Source organism: Pongo abelii, chromosome 1 (genome assembly GCF_028885655.2).
Source record: "Pongo abelii isolate AG06213 chromosome 1, NHGRI_mPonAbe1-v2.0_pri, whole genome shotgun sequence".
Taxonomy (NCBI): domain Eukaryota; kingdom Metazoa; phylum Chordata; class Mammalia; order Primates; family Hominidae; genus Pongo; species Pongo abelii.
The window spans coordinates 146,980,305-147,001,425 of NC_071985.2; the positions used below are offsets into that span (position 1 = coordinate 146,980,305).

The window sequence follows — 21,121 nt, forward strand, 5'->3', positions numbered from 1 at the left end:
CTGGCCAGAACTTCCAACACTATGTTGAATAGAAGTGGTGAGAGAGGGCATCCCTGTCTTGTGCCAGTTTTCAAAGGGAATGCTTCCAGTTTTTGCCCATTCAGTATGATATTGGCTGTGGGTTTGTCATAAATAGCTCTTATTATTTTGAGATACATCCGATCAATACCTAATTTATTGAGAGTTTTTAGCATGAAGGGTTGTTGAATTTTGTCAAAGGCCTTTTCTGCATCTATTGAGATAATCATGTGGTTTTTGTCTTTGGTTCTGTTTATATGCTGGATTACATTTATTGATTTGCGTATATTGAACCAGCCTTGCATCCCAGGGATGAAGCCCACTTGATCATGGTGGATAAGCTTTTTGATGTGCTGCTGGATTCTGTTTGCCAGTATTTTATTGAGGATGTTTGCATCAATGTTCATCAAGGATATTGGTCTAAAATTCTCTTTTTTTGTTGTGTCTCTGCCTGGCTTTGGTATCAGGATGATGCTGGCCTCATAAAATGAGTTAGGGAGGATTCCCTCTTTTTCTATTGATTGGAATAGTTTCAGAAGGAATGGTACCAGCTCCTCCTTGTACTTCTGGTAGAATTCGGCTGTGAACCCATCTGGTCCTGGACTTTTTTTGGTTGGTAAGCTATTGATTATTGCCACAATTTCAGCTCCTGTTATTGGTCTATTCAGAGATTCAACTTCTTCCTGGTTTAGTCTTGGGAGGGTGTATGTGTTGAGGAATTTATCCATTTCTTCTAGATTTTCTAGTTTATTTGCGTAGAGGTGTTTGTAATATTCTCTGATGGTAGTTTGTATTTCTGTGGGATCGGTGGTGATATCCCCTTTATCATTTTTTATTGTGTCTATTTGATTCTTCTCTCTTTTTTTCTTTATTAATCTTGCTAGCGGTCTATCAATTTTGTTGATCCTTTCAAAAAACCAGCTCCTGGATTCATTGATTTTTTGAAGGGTTTTTTGTGTCTCTATTTCCTTCAGTTCTGCTCTGATTTTAGTTATTTCTTGCCTTCTGCTAGCTTTTGAATGTGTTTGCTCTTGCTTTTCTAGTTCTTTTAATTGTGATGTTAGGGTGTCAATTTTGGATCTTTCCTGCTTTCTCTTGTGGGCATTTAGTGCTATAAATTTGCCTCTACACACTGCTTTGAATGCATCCCAGAGATTCTGGTATGTTGTGTCTTGGTTCTCATTGGTTTCAAAGAACATCTTTATTTCTGCCTTCATTTCGTTATGTACCCAGTAGTCATTCAGGAGCAGGTTGTTCAGTTTCCATGTAGTTGAGCGGTTTTGAGTGAGATTCTTAATCCTGAGTTCTAGCTTGATTGCACTGTGATCTGAGAGATAGTTTGTTATAATTTCTGTTCTTTTACATTTATTGAGGAGAGCTTTACTTCCAAGTATATGGTCAATTTTGGAATAGGTGTGGTGTGGTGCTGAAAAAAATGTATATTCTGTTGATTTGGGGTGGAGAGTTCTGTAGATGTCTATTAGGTCCGCTTGGTGCAGAGCTGAGTTCAATTCCTGGGTATCCTTGTTGACTTTCTGTCTCGTTGATCTGTCTAATGTTGACAGTGGGGTGTTAAAGTCTCCCATTATTAATGTGTGGAAGTCTAAGTCTCTTTGTAGGTCACTCAGGACTTGCTTTATGAATCTGGGTGCTCCTGTATTGGGTGCATATATATTTAGGATAGTTAGCTCTTCTTGTTGAATTAATCCCTTTACCATTATGTAATGGCCTTCTTTGTCTCTTTTGATCTTTGTTGGTTTAAAGTCTGTTTTATCAGAGACTAGGATTGCAACCCCTGCCTTTTTTTGTTTTCCATTTGCTTGGTAGATCTTCCTCCATCCTTTTATTTTAAGCCTATATGTGTCTCTGCACATGAGGTGGGTTTCCTGAATACAGCACACTGATGGGTCTTGAGTCTTTATCCAATTTGCCAGTCTGTGTCTTTTAATTGGAGCATTTAGTCCATTTACATTTAAAGTTAATATTGTTATGTGTGAATCTGATCCTGTCATTATGATGTTAGCTGGTTATTTTGCTCGTTAGTTGATGCCATCTCTTCCTAGTCTCGATGGTCTTTACATTTCGGTATGATTTTGCAGTGGCTGGTACCGGTTGTGCCTTTCCATGTTTAGCGCTTCCTTCAGGAGCTCTTTTAGGGCAGGCCTGGTGGTGACAAAATCTCTCAGCATTTGCTTGTCTGTAAAGTATTTTATTTCTCCTTCACTTATGAAGCTTAGTTTGGCAGGATATGAAATTCTGGGTTGAAAATTCTTTTCTTTAAGAATGTTGAATATTGGCCCCCACTCTCCTCTGGCTTGTAGAGTTTCTGCCGAGAGATCCGCTGTTAGTCTGATGGGCTTCCCTTTGATGGTAACCCGACCTTTCTCTCTGGCTGCCCTTAACATTTTTTCCTTCATTTCAACTTTGGAGAATCTGACAATTATGTGTCTTGGAGTTGCTCTTCTCGAGGAGTATCTTTGTGGCTTTCTCTGTATTTCCTGAATCTGAATGTTGGCCTGCCTTGCTAGATTGGGGAAGTTCTCCTGGATAATATCCTGCAGAGTGTTTTCCAACTTGTTTCCATTCTCACCATCACTTTCAGGTACACCAATCAGACGTAGATTTGGTCTTTTCACATAGTCCCACATTTCTTGGAGGCTTTGCTCGTTTCTTTTTATTCTTTTTTCTCTAAACTTCCCTTCTCGCTTCATTTCATTCATTTCATCTTCCAGGGCTGATACCCTTTCTTCTATTTGATCGCATCGGCTCCTGAGGCTTCTGCATTCTTCACGTAGTTCTCGAGCCTTGGTTTTCAGCTCCATCAGCTCCTTTAAGCACTTCTCTGTATTGGTTATTCTAGTTATACATTCTTCTAAATTTTTTTCAAAGTTTTCAACTTCTTTGCCTTTGGTTTGAGTATCCTCCCGTAGCTCGGAGTAATTGATCGTCTGAAGCCTTCTTCTCTCAGCTCGTCAAAGTCATTCTCCGTCCAGCTTTGTTCCGTTGCTGGTGAGGAACTGCGTTCCTTTGGAGGAGGAGAGGTACTCTGCTTTTTAGAGTTTCCAGTTTTTCTGCTCTGTTTTTTCCCCATCTTTGTGGTTTTATCTACTTTTGGTCTTTGATGATGGTGATGTACAGATGGGTTTTTGGTGTGGATGTCCTTTCTGTTAGTTTTCCTTCTAACAGACAGGACCCTCAGCTGCAGGTCTGTTGGAGTACCTGGCCAGCCGTGTGAGGTGTCAGTCTGCCCCTGCTGGGGGGTGCCTCCCAGTTAGGCTGCTCGGGGGTCAGGGGTCAGGGACCCACTTGAGGAGGCAGTCAGCCCGTTCTCAGATCTCCAGTTGCGTGCTGGGAGAACCACTGCTCTCCTCACAGCTGTCAGACAGGGACATTTAAGTCTGCAGAGGTTACTGCTGTCTTTTTGTTTGTCTGTGCCCTGCCCCCAGAGGTGGAGCCTACAGAGGCAGGCAGGCCTCCTTGAGCTGTGGTGGGCTCCACCCAGTTGAAGCTTCCAGGCTGCTTTGTTTACCTAAGCGAGCCCCGGCAATGGCGGGCGCCCCTCCCCCAGCCTCGCTGCCGACTTGCTGTTTGATCTCAGACTGCTGTGCTAGCAATCAGCGAGACTCCGTGGGCGTAGGACCCTCTGAGCCAGGTGCGGGCTATACTCTCCTGGGGCACCGTTTCCTAAGCCCGTCGGAAAAGCACAGTATTCGGGTGGGAGTGGCCCGATTTTCCAGGTGCCGTCTGTCACCCCTGGAAAGGGAACTCCCTGACCCCTTGCGCTTCCCGAGTGAGGCAATGCCTCGCCCCTGCTTCGGCCGGCGCACGGTGCGCTCACCCACTGACCTGCGCCCACTGTCTGGCACTCCCTAGTGAGATGAACACAGTACCTCAGATGGAAATGCAGAAATCACCCATGTTCTACGTCGCTCGCGCTGGGAGCTGTAGACCGGAGCTGTTCCTATTCGGCCATCTTGGCTCCTCCCCCCTTCCAAGATGCTGATTCTTATACTTCTTTTACTTTTTTCCTTCACTAATGTCAATGGAAAATAACCTATGACAAAATCAATAAAATGAAACCACAATTACTAGCTTATTACAATTATTGAATCGTAATCTGATGAGTCACACTCTAATTATTTCAGCAAGAGTTTTAATCTGATACTTTAAAGCAATATTCTTGGCCTTTTCCCAGCACAGATTGTATTTAACACTGTGATCCATTTCAATTTTTTTTTTCATTTCTTGAGCCAAGTATTTTAGACTGCTAATATAATTTCCAAAAAAGTAAAGTCATGATTCTCATGCAAATCTAAAGTAAACACAGGTCAAAGATTTTATTCAATTTATTAATTAATGATGAAACTTGTAAGATAATGGTTCATAGAGCCTTTGAGGACTTAAGTATTTATAGACGATTAAATATGGGGATGTTGGAATAAGATAGTTGGGTTAGATACAAAACTGATTAATCCTGTATATTAAGCCATAATTTTGGGTGCTTTTTTGTTTATCAGACAGAAGTTGTTTGCATCTCTACCTAACAAAAATCTGTAAGTTAACGTGTAGTTAGTAAACAATGAGTACAACAAAGTACATTCACTTAATCTTTGGTAGCCCTGTATCCCATATGATGTTGAAAGAACATGTCATACACCTTTTTGCCTTATTTCCACATTGTGAATAATTTTTGCCTAAGACTTCTACTCTCTTAAACTGAATTAGAGGACCTCAGGATTGTTTGTGAATAACTGATGCAGTAAATTCTATTTTAGTACACTTTGTAAGTTTTATATTCCAGTGTTAAACAACTGCCTAACTTAATCTTCAATATTGAATTTTTGAGGAGTATAAATTGCTTTAACTGGATATGGAGGAATAGCAAAGGGAATTTTATATGCTAAATGGATTTAAAGTAATTTTCTATGGAATAAACTCTCTACATTTTTATATTCCCTAGGGTTTTCCGGGAGATATTGGGATTCCTGGACAAAACGGCCCTGAAGGACCAAAGGTAAAAATAAGAAGAAGAAGAAGAGAGAGACTAAATAATTATGGTTATCTAGAGATCCTGATTCTCAATAAATGGGAAAAATATTTTAGGAATATCAGAACATTTCTGGATATTTTTAAGCTGTCTCAGGTGCATTTAATAAACTTTAGGTTTCAGATAGCTGCAAATGATTTTTCTAGTTTGATATGAACTGAGATTAAGGGTGACAATATTTGCAAAATCACCCAAAAGGATTTTTTTGGAAGAGATGAGGAGAAAAAACTCTAAAAAGCCATAGCATATAAATGGCTGAAAATAAATAAATGGATGAGAATTTCCTGACCACTAAAAAAACCCTCTAGGGACATAAGATATCCATTGATTAAAATAAAAGAAAGCCTATGGTGTCCATGAACCTCTCTACATAGCACAAAATACCTGAAGAAACCCAAGCATTTTTAACTTACAAGTGAAGCCACAATTATTAGCTTATTACCGTTATTGAAACTCATCATGATGACTCACATACTAATTTATTATTTCAGCAATGCTTTTAATCTAACCATTTTAAAGCAACATTCTAGGCCTTTTCCCAGCACAGATTTTATTTAACACTATGGTATATATACAAACTTACTGTTTTGTATGTATATTAGGAAATATCCCTAGCAAAATTTTAAATACCAAGATTTGCCATGCGAGCTGATGTAGAATGGGCGCTGTAAGCAAATAAAGCATTATGAATTCACATGTAAGAATGAAATAGCCTGAAGTTGGGAGAATTGGCAAGTTATAAAATGTAGCTGCTATGGAGGTATCAATGGGAGTAGAGAGAGACAAAATGATAGGAGATGAAGCTGGAAAGGATCTTGATAATAGCTATATTTGTTAGTGTTCTTAATATTGAGCAGCACAGTACTCTAGTAAATGCTTTATAGACATTATCTCATTTATAGTCATTATCTCATTTAATTTTCACAACAGCATTATGAGGTAGTTATTCCCATTTTACAGATGATTAAGTTATTCATTCGAAGTCACATAATTTTAAGCTATATAGCCAGAATTCTAACACAGATATAATTTCAAAGTCTGAGCTCTAATACCCTTAGCTTTGATAGTAAATTATGTAGAGCATTCAGTACCATGCTGAAGAGTTTCTGCTTTGTCAGACGGGCATCTTGAAGTAATCAAAGATATTTGAGTAGTAAAATATCTTTGATGGTTATATTTTAAAAAGATACCTCTTATGTCAGTTTGGAGGATGGTTTAAAGAGGGGAGAAACTGAAGACAGCAAAATTAGGCAATAAATAATAAAGATTGGAAACAGGACATTTATTCAGCAGATATTGGCCGCCTCTCATGGCAGCCATTGTGCTAGACCATAAGGCTACAGAGATTCCTACTTTCAAGAAAAAAAAAGAGTCCTGATCCCTGTTTTCAAGAAACTTAAAATCTAGAGAAAGATATTCAGGAAAACCTTAATAATAATCATAATGAATAATATATAATCAGCAATACTGTGAGAGCACAGGGTCAGGGAAGTCAAATTATGTTTTGCAGGGAAGATAGCACTTGAGCCTACATGAATGAGTAGGAATTTGGGAAGCAGACAAGGGGATGTATGGCATTCAGGAAAAAGAAACTTGTGGAAAGATGGAGGTGCAATATTTGGAAAATATTTATAATAGAAGTTATTTGTTGTTGATCTGAATTTCAAATTTAATTGAGCATCCTGTAGTTTATCAGGCAACCCCACCTGCCACCTACAAACTTATACCTATATGCAGGGATCTTTCCCACTTCCTTTCTGTCTCCATAGAAGTATTCATTCACCTCTTCAAGTTCTGCATACGTTTTGCATCAAATCCTCTCCTGACTCTTCAATAACCCCATGCCATCAATTATCACCTTTATCCCAATCTCTCCTTTGATAGAAATTTCCCATTTACCCTTAAAATCATTCTCACTGCCAATCTTGTAGTTAGGCACCCTTTATTTTTCACCAGGATAGTGTAATTGTCCTCCAGTAGTAGTTCTTCCTGCCTCCAATCTGGCATTTCTTCCTATCTACCTTCCAGCTGCAGATGGAATAATCTTTTAAAGTATAGATCTCATCATGTCACTCTTTTGCTTAAATCCTTCAGTGACCTCCGCCTCCACAATTTCCATGTTAAGGCTTGTACTTTTTAACTTTTTATACAACGTTCTTTATGAACAAACCCTCTCTGTATAATTCTATAGTTATACAGTCATATCCATCATCACTCTTCCAAAAGCATCACTTCAGCCAAACTATTTAGATTGCCAAACCATGCCATACTTACTCAAATCTCATAGCTTCTTACATGCCATATTTTTTTCTGGATATATATGTTCCTGTGCCCCTCTGCATCTAGCTAATACCTACACATCACATATAACATGTCCAGGAAGCTTTTTCTGTTCCTCCCAAATCTAATTGGGATATTCTTTTCCTATATTCCTGAAAAAAACCTATCAAGCACTTATCTTTATGTATTGTAACTTCTGATGTGCTTATGTGTCTATTAGACTGTAACCTTTTTGAGAGAAAAGATTAATTGATTTTATATACATCATAATAACTAGAATAATATGGATAGCACATATAAATAACTCAGTGAATAGTGGTTGAATGGATGATTAATTGAATGACCATTTAAAAGCTGTTTTGGAAATAAATACAAAACAACTTGGTAACTGATTAACAGAAGGTGATGGAAGAAAGAGAAGTCAAAGATAAAGCAGCCTTTGACTTGGGTTGCTGATGTCATTAAACTTAAATAGGCGACTCAGGAAGAGGAGCAGTTTTGGAGGATGGGGATGATAAGAAATTTGATTCTGGTTATATTTAGTTTGAGGTACCCGTTTGACATCTAGAGGTAGAAATAATTAATAGTTTGCAGTAAACCAGGTTGAAAAGCAGAAATAGAAGTATGAAGGAAGTTGAGAGACACAAATAGTGTAGAGAATAGAGTTGAGGATTTTTCCTGCCAACTTTAGCCCTTCACCTGGTGCATACGTAGGAACTTGAACTTTATACATTATATAAATACATTTATTTATCCATTCATTCAATAACTTATTTATTCAACCTTTATTGAGTTTCTTCTGTGTTAGACCAAGTAATAAATGTGGGATTATAAAGATTTCTAAACTCTCATCCCTCCTCCAGATGAGGTTACAATTTAGTGGGAGAGATAAAAAATAATAATAATTAAGAAATATAAGAAGTTCTGTATAAAAGAGTTGGTGAAGTGCTCTGAGAGCATAGATAATTGAGCAATAGATTTTCTCCTGGGAAATTGGGAAATACGTACTTCAGGTGGAAGTAATAATAGAACTTAATGTTTTTAAGTGTGCATATCATACTAGGTGAAGAACCAGAGAACTTTCAAAATTCTCTTCAGTTTGGGAATTTTGTTTCTCTTGAAGTTTAAGTGTCAGAGAACTGAAGAAAGTCAACTGAACTATTTAATTTTTTTATGACAGTGATCTTTAAAACTTTCTTCTCACTAATTCTTTTAGTCTTGAAATTAGAATGTCAAAACTGGGGCAAAAGACTTGAAAGCTAGACATTTTAATGAACAACAATGTTAGTAATTACTACCCACTGGAAATTCAACCATTATCTAAGTTTATTCAATAAACACAAGTTCGTAGAGTCATTAGTACCAACATCATGAGACTAACTGATGTTATACACATCACTGAATTTTAAAAGAATATCCTGGGATGATTTTATCAAAAGAACAAAATAATAATTTTCTGTTCTGTAGATTGAGAAGGATCTGGTTTTGTCTATCTTCTTGGTCCTTCTCATTTTTCTTGAAATTGTTTCTAGAAACAGGGGAAAAACAACCAAACATACTGACCCTGTTAACATGATGTGTTTCTTTAGCTGGGGGTACTGTATCATAGAAGCAAGCATCTTGAAAATTCTTTCATTTTTATATACATGTCTTGTTTGGAAAATGGGAATGATAAAAATTGCTAAAGCTCTGTTGAGGCTATACAACGTGGTCATCGAGAAAATCATGTACATTGTATTTGAAATACATGGTTACCCTATTTGCAAACAACTTGGGTTCTTTCCAGAGCAATTTGGCACAGCAATAAAGAAGGCTTTTATTTTCTGTTCATTTTCTGCCAGTTCACTAAAAACCTCAAAGTAGGAATGGAAACTTGTGTTAATTATAGTTCTACTGATTGTGGATTTGTATGTGTATGTATATTTGTATTAAGATACAAAACATACATCAGTAAGCCTTTTTGAGAGCTACACAGTTTGGGAATCTGCTTTCAAGAATCCCGTAACATTAGCAAAACCAGATCTTTTGCTGCTTACCACAGAAGGTAAGAGTAGCAAATAAATATTCTCTATTCTCCAGTAAACAGAGGAATAATTTATTTGTTGCTATAAAGGTTTGTGTTTTTACTTTGGCTATGGAATTAGGGATGCTAAAAGAGGCTGTTATTGTCTCTTGCATAGCAGACCTGAAAAGTTTTTATAGAAAGCTTACTATTTGTGGGATTATGTTGCGTAATATATGGAAATAGTTCTTGCACTGAATTATTACAGTATGTCATGTATTTATCTGTAGAGAGGTAAGCTAACTTGGTAAGAGGAAGATGTATAACTCTACACAGTTTTCTAAGATTACTTTGACCCAGTCCTGAAGATTTACATTCTATATACTATACCAAGATTTTATACACAGATTTCTTATATAAGACATTTATTCTCCAGGTAACATTTAGTCAGCTAAGAAATATTTATTGAGTTTGTACAATGGGCAGGATACTGTGTTTAAGCAGTGACTCAAAAACAAAATTAAAACATGGTCTTCTTTTTGTTAGGAACTTGTAATTCTCTGGAAACATGAGCCCTTCATAAGTGAAAGGGTAAAAAGCACAATAACTGGGCAACATATGATAAGTGAGTAGGAGGGAGTTCAGAGGAGAGGATAATCTGTATGGTCATTTTTCTGAGAAAATAGAGAAGTTGGAATTTTAGTCAGATTGGTTGGATTAGGCCAAGTAGAGCCGAGGGATGAGAGATACAAAATGAACACTGGAATGGAGAGCAGAAGTAAACCTACCTGACTTAAAAAAAAAAAAAAAAAAAAAAGTAGGAAGCAGATTGTGACAGATCTTAAATAGAAAATTAAAGGGTTTAAATAAGAACAAGCATATAACTTGAAATACACCCCCTTAGTAAATTTGTTTTACTAATTTGTTTACAGTATTGTAACACTTAAAATGTGTGCACACTGTTGTACAACAGATCTGTAGAAATTTTTCAGTTTACATGACTGAAATTCTATACTTATTGAACAGCAGCTTCTCATTGCCCTCCTCCCCACAGCCCCTGGCAATTAGCATCCTACTTTGCTTCTATGAGTTTAGCTACTTTACATACCGCCTATAGGTGGAATTATGCATTTGTTCTTTTACGACTGGCTTATTTGACTTATTTCACATAATGTCATCAAGGTTCATCCATCTGGTAACGTATGACAGGATTTCCTTCTTTTTATGGCTGAATAATATTCCATTGTTTGTATATACCACATTTTCTTTACTCATTCATCTGTCAATGAACATTTGGGTTGTTGACACCTCTTGGCTATTGTGAATAAAGCTGCAATGAACATAGCAGTGCAAATATCCTGTTTATATCAACAAGATATGAATATCCAGTTTTTTCCTATTTACATTGAGGTAAACAGGATATTTGCACTCCTGCGAGATCCTGTTTTCAATTGCTTTGATGAATACTCCAAAGTCCTTTCTCCAATTTTTAGCCCAGTAATTTGGTTTTTGCTATTGAGTTATGGGAGTGTTTTACAGATTTTGAACATTAACCCCATATCAGATACATGATTTGAAAATATTGCTTTCCATTACGTAGGTTGACTTTTCACTGTTGTTTTTTTCTGTAACTGTGCAGAAGCTTTTTAGTTTAATTAAGTCCCATCTATTTATTTTTCTTTTTGTTACATTTTCTTTTGGGTTCTTGGTCATGACTTCCTTGCCTAAGCCAGTGTCTAGAAGATTTTTTTCCAGTGTTATCTTCTAGAATATTATGGTTTCAGGTCTTAGGTTCAAGTCTTTAATCCATCTTGAGGTGATTTTTTGTGTAAGATGAGAAATGAGGATCCAGCTTTATTCTTTCACATGTGGCTTGCAGTTATCCCAGCATCATTTGTTGAATAGGGTGTCCTTTCTTTCCCCACTTTATGTTTTTGTTTGCTTTGTTGAAGATTAGTTAGCTGTAAATATTTGGCTTTATTTCTGGGTTCTCTTGTCTGGCCCATTGGTCTACGTGCCTAATTTTATACCAGTACCATGCTGTTTTGGTAACTATAGCCTAGTTTGGAGTCAGGTAATGTGATGCTCCAGATTTGTTCTTTTTGCTTAGTCTTGCTTTGGCTATTCAGGGTCTTTTTTGGTTCCAAATGAATTTTAGTATTGCGTTTTCTAGTTCTATGAAGAATGATGATGGTATTTTGATGGGAATTGCATTGAATTTGTAGATTGCTTTTGGCAGTATGGTCATTTTCACAATATTTATTCTACCCATCCATGAGCATGGGATATGTTTCCATTTGTTTATGTCATCTATGATTTCTTTCAGCAGTGTTTTGTAGTTTTTCTTGTAGAGGTCTTTTATCTTCTCGGTTAGGTATATTTCCTTTTTTTTTTGAGACGGAGTCTCGGAGTCTCGCTCTGTCACCCAGGCTGGAGTGCAGTGGTGCTATCTTGGCTCACTGCAAGCTCTACCCCCTGGGTTCATGCCATTCTCCTGCCTCAGCCTCTCAAGTAGCTGGGACTACAGGTGCCCACCACCACGCCTGGCTAATTTTTTTCTATTTTTAGTAGAGATGGAGTTTCACCTTGTTAGCCAGGATGGTCTTGATCTCCTGGCCTTGTAATCCGCCTGCCTCGGCCTCCCAAAGTGCTGGGATTACAGGCATGAGCCACCGCGCCCGGCCTTGGTTAGGTATACTTCTAAGTTTTTTTTTTTTTTTTTTTTTTTTTGTAGCTGTTGTAAAAGGGGTTGAGTTCTTGATTTTTATTCTCAGCTTGGTCGTTGTTGGTGTATAGCAGTGCTAATGATTTGTCTACATTGATTTTGTATCCTGAAACTTTACTGAATCTATTTATCAGAGCTAGGAGTTTTTTGGATGAGACTTTAGGGTTTTATAGGTATACGATCATATCATCAGCAAACAGCAACGGTTTGACTTCCTCTTTACTGGTTTAAATGACCTTTATTTCTTTCTCTTGTCTGATTGCTCTGGCTAGGACTACCAGTACAATGTTGAATAGCAGTGGTGAAAGTCAGCATCCTTGTTTCACTTCTCAGCAGGAATGCTTTTAACTTTTCCCTATTCTGCATAATGTTCACTGTGGGTTTGTCATAGATGGCTTTTATTACCTTGAGGTATGTTTCTTCTACGCCAATTTTGCTGAGGGTTTTAATCATAAAATGATGCTGAATTTTCTCAAATGCTTTTTCTGCAACTATTGAAATGATCATGTGATTTTTGTTTTAAATGATGTTTATGTGATGTATCACATTTATTGACTTGCATATGTTAAACCATCCCTGCATTTCTGGTATGAAACCCACTTGATCATTGTGTGTTATCTTTTTGATAAGCTGTTAGATTTGGTTAGCTAGTATTTTGTCGAGGATTTTTGCATCTATGTTCCTCAGGGATATTGTTCTATAGTTTTTCTTTTTTGTTATGTCCTTTCCTGGTTTTGGTATTAAGGTGATACTGGCTTTATAGAATGATTTAGGGAGGATCCCCTCTTTCTCCGTATTTTGGAATAGTGTCAATAGGATTGGTACCAATTCTTCTTTGAATGTCTGATAGAATTCAGCTGTGAATTTCTCTGGTCCTGGACTTTTTTTTGTTGGCAGTTTTTAAATTATCATTTCTATCTTTCTGTTTGTTATTAATCTGTTCAGAGTTTCTGTTTCTTCCTGGTTTAATCTAGGAGGGTTGTATACTTCCAGAAATTTATACATCTCCTCTAAGTTTTCTAGTTTGTGTGCATAAAGATGTTCATAGTAGGCTGAATGATCTTTTGTATTTCTGTAGTATCAGTTGTAATATCTCCCATTTCGTTTCTATTGAACTTATTGGATCTTCTCTCTACTTTTCTTTGTTAATCTCAGTAATTGCCTATCAGTTTCATTTATCCTTCAAAGAACCAGCTTTTTGTTTCATTTATCTTTGTATTTTTTGTTTCAATTTAATTTAGTTCTGCTCTGATCTTTATTATTTATTTTATATTCTGCTGGGTTTGGGTTTGATTTGTTCTTTTTTCTCTACTTCCTTGAGGTGTGACCTTAAATTGTCTATTTGTGCTCTTTCAGACTTTTTGATATAGGCATTTAATACTATGAACTTTCCTCTTGCTACTGCTTTTGCCATATCCCAGTGGTTTTCATAGGTTGTGTCACTATTATCGTTCAGTTCAAATAAATTTTTAATTTCCATCTTGATTTCATTGTTGACCCAGAGATCATTCAGGAGCAGATGATTTAATTTTCATGTATTTGTATGGCTTAGAGTGTTCCTTTTGGAGTTAATTTCCAGTTTTATTCCACTGTGGTCTGAGAGGGTACTTGATATAATTTCTATTTTCTTAAATTTATTGAGACTTGTTTTGTAGCCTCTCATGTGATCTATCTTGGAGAATGTTCTATTGCCTGATGGAAAGAATGTCTATTCTGCAGTTGTTGGGTAGAATGTTCTGTAAACATCTTTTAAGTTCATTTGTTCTAGGGCATAGATGAAGTTCAGTTTCTTTGTTGACTTTCTGTCTTGATGACCTGCCTAGTCTGTCAGCAGAGTATCAACATCCCCCACTATTATCGTGTCGCCATCTATCTCATTTCTTAGGTCTAGTAATAATTGTTTTATAAATTTGGAAGCTCCAGTGTTAGGTGCATATATATTGAGGATTGTGACATTTTCATGTTGGACTGATCCTTTTATCATTATATAATATCCCTCTTTGTCTTTTTTTAACTGTCATTGAGGTCCTGCTTGCTTTTGATTTCCATTTTCATGAAATACCTTTTTCCACCCTTTTACCTTAAGTTTATTTGAGTCCTTATGTGTTAGGTGAGCCTCTTGAAGACAGCAGATACTTAATTGATGGATTTTTTTTTCATTCTGCCATAAGTGGAGCATTTAGGCTATTTACATTCAACGTTAATATTGAGATGTGAGGTACCATTTTATTCATCGTGTTAGTTGTTGCCTGAATATCTTGTGGGTTTTGTGTGTGTGTGTGTTGTTGTTTTATAGACCTTGTGAGATTTATGCTTTAAGGAGGTTCTATTTTGGTGTATTTTAAGGCTTGTTTCAAGATTTAGAACTCATTTTAGCAGTTCTTGTAGTGCTGACTTGGTAGTGGTGAATGCTCTTCACACATTTGTCTGAAAACGACTTTACCTCTCCTTTGTTTATGAAGCTTAATTTTGCTGGATATGGAATTCTTGATTGGTAATTATTTTGTTTAAGGAAGCTAAAGATAGGACCCCAATCCCTTCTGGCTTGTAGGGTTTCTGCTGAGAAATCTGCTGTAAATCTGATATGTTTTCCTTTATAGGCTACCTGATTCTTTTGCCTCACAGCTCGTATGATTCTTTCCTTCATCTTGACTTTAGAGAACCTGATGACTATGTGCCTAGGTGGTGATATTTTTGTGATGAATTTCCCAAGTGTTCTTTGATCTTCTTATATTTGGATGTCTCTATCTCTAGCAAGGCCACGGAGGTTTTCTTCGATTATTCCCTAAAATGAGTTTTCCGAAGTTTTAGATTTCTATTCTGCCTCAGGAACACCAATTATTCTTAGGTTTGGCCATTTAACACCATCCTAAAATTTGTGGAGGCTTTGTGCTTTTTTTGTTGTTCTTGTTCTTTTTTCTTTGTCTTTGTCTGATTGATTAGGAAGCTTTGTCTTTGAGCTCTGAAGTTCTTTCTTCTACCTGTCCTAGTCTATTATTGACACTTTCCAGTGCATTTTGTATTTCTCTGAGTTTGTCTTTCATATCCAGAAGTTGTGATAATATTTTTATGATATCCGTTTCTCTGGAGAATTTTTCATCTATAGCCTGTATTGTTTGTTTTTTTAAATTTCTTTAAGTTGGTTTTCACCTTTCTCTGGTATCTCCTTGAGTAGCTTAATAATCAATCTTCTGAATTCTTTATCTGGCAATTCAGAGATTTCTTCTTGGTTTGGATCCATTGCTGGGGAGCCAGTGTGGTCTTTGGGGGTGTAATAGAACCTTATTTTGTCATATTATCAGAATTACTTTTCTGGTTCCCTCTCATTTGGATAGACTGTTTCAGTGGAAAGATCTGGAACTCAAGGGCTGCTGTTCAGATTAATTTGTCCCACAGGGTGATCCCTTGATGTGGTGCTCTCCCCCTTCTAGGAATGGGGCTTCCTGAGAACTGGACTGCAGTGATTGTTATTACTCTTCTGGGTCTGGTCACCCAGCAGGGCTACCAGGCTCCAGGCTGGTGCTGGATATTGGTCTGTCAAGTGTCCTGTGATGTGATCCATTTTCAGGTCTCTCAGCTGTCGATACCAGCATTTGCTCTGGTGGAGGTGGCAGGGGAGTGAAGTGGATTGTAAGAGTCCTTGGTGTAGATACGTTTCACGTGCTGGCTTTCTCGAATGCTGGTTATGCTAGCAGTGAACAGACTGAGAACCTCTGGTTAGCCAGGATGTTGCAGTCAGTGGAATTAGCTGTTGTTTTCTCCTTCCTTGGAGTAGGGTTATTTTTTCATGAGTTATTTTTGAGTACTTCCTTGGAGTAGGGTTATTTTGTCAGGTTATTTTGTCATGAGTTGCCATAATATCCTGAGTTGGTTGGCCTCCAGCCAGGAGGTATTGCTTTCAAGAGAGCACCAGCTGCAGTAGTGGAAGGGGGATATAAGCTTGCCCTAAGTTGGCCAGAATAAGTATTTGGGTTTCTCAGGTGATGGGCAAGGCCATAAAGCTCCCAAGAGTTTATGTCTTTTGTGATTGGCTACTAGGCGGGTAGAGAAGTACCATCAGGTGGGAGCAGGGTTAGGCCAGTCTGAGCTCAGACTCTCTCCTTGGGCAGGGCTTGCCACACTCCTGTGGGGGAGTGGGTGTGGTTCTTGGGCCAATGGGGTTATGTTCCAGAGGGCATTTTGTTCCATAATACCCTCTGTCATCAGGGAAGCAGGGGAAAGCCGGTAGCATTAGGTCTTACCCAGCTCCCATGCAGAGGTCGGTTTTGCCCCTGACAAAGTGCCCCACTAACAGCACTGAGTTTGTCTCCAGGTAGCCTGTGCTCAGCATTCAGACCTTGCCCCAGGCTATAAGCTTCCCTGCTGAGAAAGCAAGCAAGGCTTTCAGGCCTCACCCCTCCCTGCCTTCAAACACTGTTGGCCTTGGCTCCTGTGCTACTCTCTGCAACAGTTCCGTTGCACCCTCAGATTCTGCTTTAAAGAGTTTTCATTCAGTCAAAATTATTACAAAGTTCAGTTGGAATCTTTTTTCAACCTGTGACCCCTCCCAGATTCTGCTGGCTGCCTTCCCTGAGGGCCCTAGTGAGATACAGTCAGGGATGGCTTCCCTTGGCTTGAGCTGGAGAATGGGAGTGCCTACAATGCTCTTCCTGCTGCTGCTTCTACTTTTATATTTCACACTAAATCAGTTTCAGCTCTAGGTAAGGTTAAATCCTTCTCCTGTAATCTGGATTTTCAGGGTCCCCAGTGGGGATGTGTGTCCGGAGGCAGGTGTTCCCCCTCACACACTTTGGGAACTTAGTTTTTTGCTGTCTTGCAGAATTTGTAGCAGCATGCCGTTTCTGTCAAAGGATCTATGAAATCCTTATGTTTTCCTGGTACTTTACTGTAGTGGTTCTTGGAGCAAAAGTCCATGGTGTGAGTCTCCACAGACTGTTCTGTCCAAGTGGAAGCCCCTTCCCTGCTACCATTCCCAGCCTCTGCTAACCACCATTCAGTTTATGCTCTATCTCCATGAGATCAATTTTTTTTTTAGCTTCCACATATGAGTTGGAACATGCAACATTTGTCTTTCTGTGTCTGGCTTATTTCACTTAATATAATATTCTCCCTTTCTATCCTTGTTGTTGCAAATATAAGATTTCATTCTTCTTATGGTGGAATAATATTCCATTGTGTATAATATACTACATTTTCTTTATCCAGTCATCTGTTGGTGGATACTTACGTTGATTCTGTATCTTGGCTATTGTGAGTAGCACTACAATAAACATGAGAATGCAGATTATCTCTCTGATATACTGATTTTCTTTCTTTGGGATATATACGCAGCAGTGGGATTGCTAAATCATATGGTAGTTCTATTTTTATTTTTTTGAGGAAACTCCATACTTTTTTTCATATTAGCTGTATTGATTTACATTCCCACCAATAAATCACCCTTTCTCTGTGTTCTCACCAGCATTTGTTATTTTCTGTCTTTTTAATAATGATCATTCTAATGAGATGATATCTCATTCTGGTTTTGATTTGCATTTCCCTGATGACTAGCAATGTTGAACATTTCCTCATTTATTTATTGGCCACTTGTATGTCTCCCTTTGAGAAATGTCTACTAATTAATGTCTGATATAAAAGGAGAAAGGAAACTGGTCTTTATTAAGTTCCTATTATATTCTAGGTATCATTTTATTTATTCCTACAGCAACCTTATGATGCTGATGGTAACATGATTCTATAGATTAAGAAATAGTTTACATCTCTAGTAAAGTGCAGAACTGGATTTCAAATCTGCACTCTACTTCCAGTTCTGCACATTTTAACTTTTTTAAAGTTGTGTTTAACATATGATAAATATGAAAATATGTGTACAGCTTAAACAATGATGATAAAACAAACCCTATTAAGGATATTAAATAGAACATTGGAAGCCCCTTGTGTGTCTCTCTCTAATTGTGTCTACCTCCTCCCTCTCTGCATTTAGAGGTAAACGTTCTTTTGTTTTTGCCATGCTTTTACCATCTATATATATACTCCTACAATATCTGGTACTTTGCGTGTTTTGTAAATTCATGTAAATGGAATTCTACTATACATATTCTACTATACATATTCTTCAGTGGTTGCATCCTGAGTAAATATCTTCGATGAGAGAGTTGGGGGGACCTCATTCCCTTTAACCAGTCAGCCCTCTGCAGGTTGCACTCTGGTTATGGAGCTGAGCCTGTTTCTTTCATGCACACCCTTATCTTAATATTGTATGTTCTTAGAGCCTTTTGAGCCCCAGAAGTTGTTTATAATTTTTTATTGTATGCTTATTTTTATCTACAAGTATTTATTAGCCTATCATAACTCAATACAAAATTATTTTCACATATTAAAAATATTCTAATCCTCCCAGAAAGGATTTTGCTCCTTTTTCTAAATTCTTATTTATACTTTGCATATACCTCTACTTCTATTACAACTCTTAATGTAATAATTTTTATTTTAAAGGACCATCTGCCATAATAAATCATGAATTCATTGGAAACAGGGACTCTGTCTTACTGATAATTGTATACTTAGGGCCTAATATTGTGCTGTTAATTGAGCCTTATACATAGTAGAAAATTAATAAAATGTCAGATGAAAAATGAACAAACAGATGAATTAAGTGATTAAACACTAGCTGACAGATGGCAGAATGCAAATATCACAGCATTCTAATTCTGTACCTCCAATCAGTGTAGACACTTAAAATCTTTCACTTTGAATTCTAAAAGAGCAGTTTCAGATATTGAAGGCAGTTTGAAATCATTGTATCAATAAGGATTATTTCAGTAAGTGATGGAAACCCGGCTTAAACAGGCTTACATAAATATATGAAAACTTCAGGGATTCAATCACAACTGAATTCAGGACTCTAAACAATTTCAGAAGAGCCCAGTCACTCCAACTCTCTCCATTTGGTAATTCATTGATTTCATTCTCAGGCTGTCCCCTGGATGGTTTCCCACTGTTCAGGTTTACCTCATTCTTAATGCTATTCCCAGCAGTGCCACTGAAGTTTGAAATGTGCTTCAGCTGGGCTGAATTGGGTCCCTTACTCATTCCTGGACCAGTCATTTTTTTCTGGGGATGTACAATATACTGACTGACTTAGATCTCTGTCACATGTTCACAGTTACAGTCGGAGGTGGAGTCACCTCCCCTCAAACAACATGCACTAAGGGTGAAGAGAGTTTTTCCTTAAGGAAAATTAGGGTGCTTTTGCCTGAAAAAGGATTAACATATATTGGACTGGCATAAGACACAATGTGCCCATTTCCTTAACCTAATCCATATCTTACTTTTAAAAATAAGAAAGCTGCATTAAAAAGTTAAGTTATTGCCTAAAGTAATACAGTTTCTTGAATGGTGCTGTTTATGTAATAAGCTTACAATGCTATATTATAGACTTTTAAACTGACAGAGAGTTTTTTGTGTGTGTTAAAGTATAGAAAGCATAGAGCAAAATATAACATGAAGGAAAGATTCCCATGTAGTTTGTCACTCTGTTGCATTTCAGAACAAGATAAAAGTGACCTGAGTAGATTTGCTCTTTGGTATAGTTATTTAAAAATTATGTAAGTACAGTTAAAAATTAGATAAAACTTCTTAATGGTTATAAAATGACTAAAAGCAATCATTCAAAATATAATTCTAAAAAGAGACTTAGAACTTTGCTGGCATCTTGCATAATTAGGAGAACAGAACTTATTAAGATAATATTGCCATGTTGAATAGATGTTGTATAGTGCTTTCTGATTTAAGACTTTTTAAAAATAGTTAACTTTGAAAGGATTTTCATTCAGAGAGCAATTGATTTTTAACATGTATTTTGTTTAACAAAATACTTTTTTAGTCTTGAAATTTCTATTCAAATTCACACTCACTTTCTTCTGCAAATTCCTCTTCTCTTTTTATCATCTTGTATCAAAAAGGAAAATAAGTTGAAGAATATTCTTCAACTAATGAGTAATGAAGAACTAATGCGTTCTTCAGCTAACAAATACCGAGTTCCAGACTCTGCAGATCTCTTAATAGATATTAAAACACTGTTTGTTTCCTCCATCTGTTTTCAGACTTTGTGAACACTCTATTATGTTTACTGTACTCCCATCAGTTTAACAATTGGACCCATTGCTTCCACTTTAGAAATACTTTTTCTGAAAAGGTGTCTGGAGGTTGAAGAATAAACTACTGAGCAGATTATTTGAATATTAACTTACTGTTTAAAAGTAAGTTTATCCTATATTTTTAGATGCCCTGTAGTTTTCTGTTTGCCTATACCACAACCCATTTTGAGAACTTCTTAATGGGAAATGAATGGTTTCAAAGAGTATTGTCCATCTCCACATTAATGCTGATTTATCAAAATGTCAGTTGATCTGAAATTTCTATTGTGTGCATTTATATTGCTTTTATAGGGAATCCTTGGAAATAGAGGACCTCCTGGACCTCCTGGTCTCAAAGGAACTCAGGTATTGAAGAACTGATATCCAGTCAGCTTCAGCAAGGTTTTTAGTTAAAATTTTCCCTTTTTATTTATTGTGGGCCTTCAGTTTTCACTTAAACACCATCAGATTTCCAGTTACCATTTTATTTATTTATTTAGACAGTCTTGCTGTCTTGCCCAGGATGGAGTGCTATCTTGGCTCACTGCAGCCTCGATCTCCTGGGCTCCAGCAATCCTCCTACCTCAGCCTCCCAAGTAGCTGGGACTACAGGTGCACCACCATGCCTGGCTAATTTTTGTATTTTTTGTAAAGACACAGTTTTGCTATGTTACCCAGGCTGGCTGAACTTCTGGCCTCAAGCAGTCCTCCCACCTAAACATCCCAGAGTGCTGGGATTACAGGTATGAGCCACTGTGCCCAGCCTTCAAGTTAACACTTTATTTTGCCGGTTATGGAACAGAATTAAGAATCATTTTACAGTGTTCTGAATTCATTAAATGATTTATGTTAGTGGTCTCCAATGGAATGTCTGAAGAATCTGAACCCAGAATCTCACTCATATATACTAG

The 21,121-nt window shown here is 37.2% G+C and overlaps 1 protein-coding gene across 2 annotated transcripts in view; it reads left to right on the forward strand.

The window, feature by feature from the left end:
- The window catches only part of COL24A1 (collagen type XXIV alpha 1 chain), a 421,841-nt gene that overhangs the window by 177,342 nt on the left and 223,378 nt on the right, over positions 1-21,121 (forward strand). For both annotated transcript variants that reach the window (XM_002810653.5, XM_063718582.1), the window contains 2 exons: positions 4,979-5,032; positions 20,523-20,576. In XM_002810653.5, coding sequence (XP_002810699.3) covers positions 4,979-5,032; positions 20,523-20,576 — 108 coding nt within the window. The remainder of the gene's footprint in view (positions 1-4,978; positions 5,033-20,522; positions 20,577-21,121) is intronic.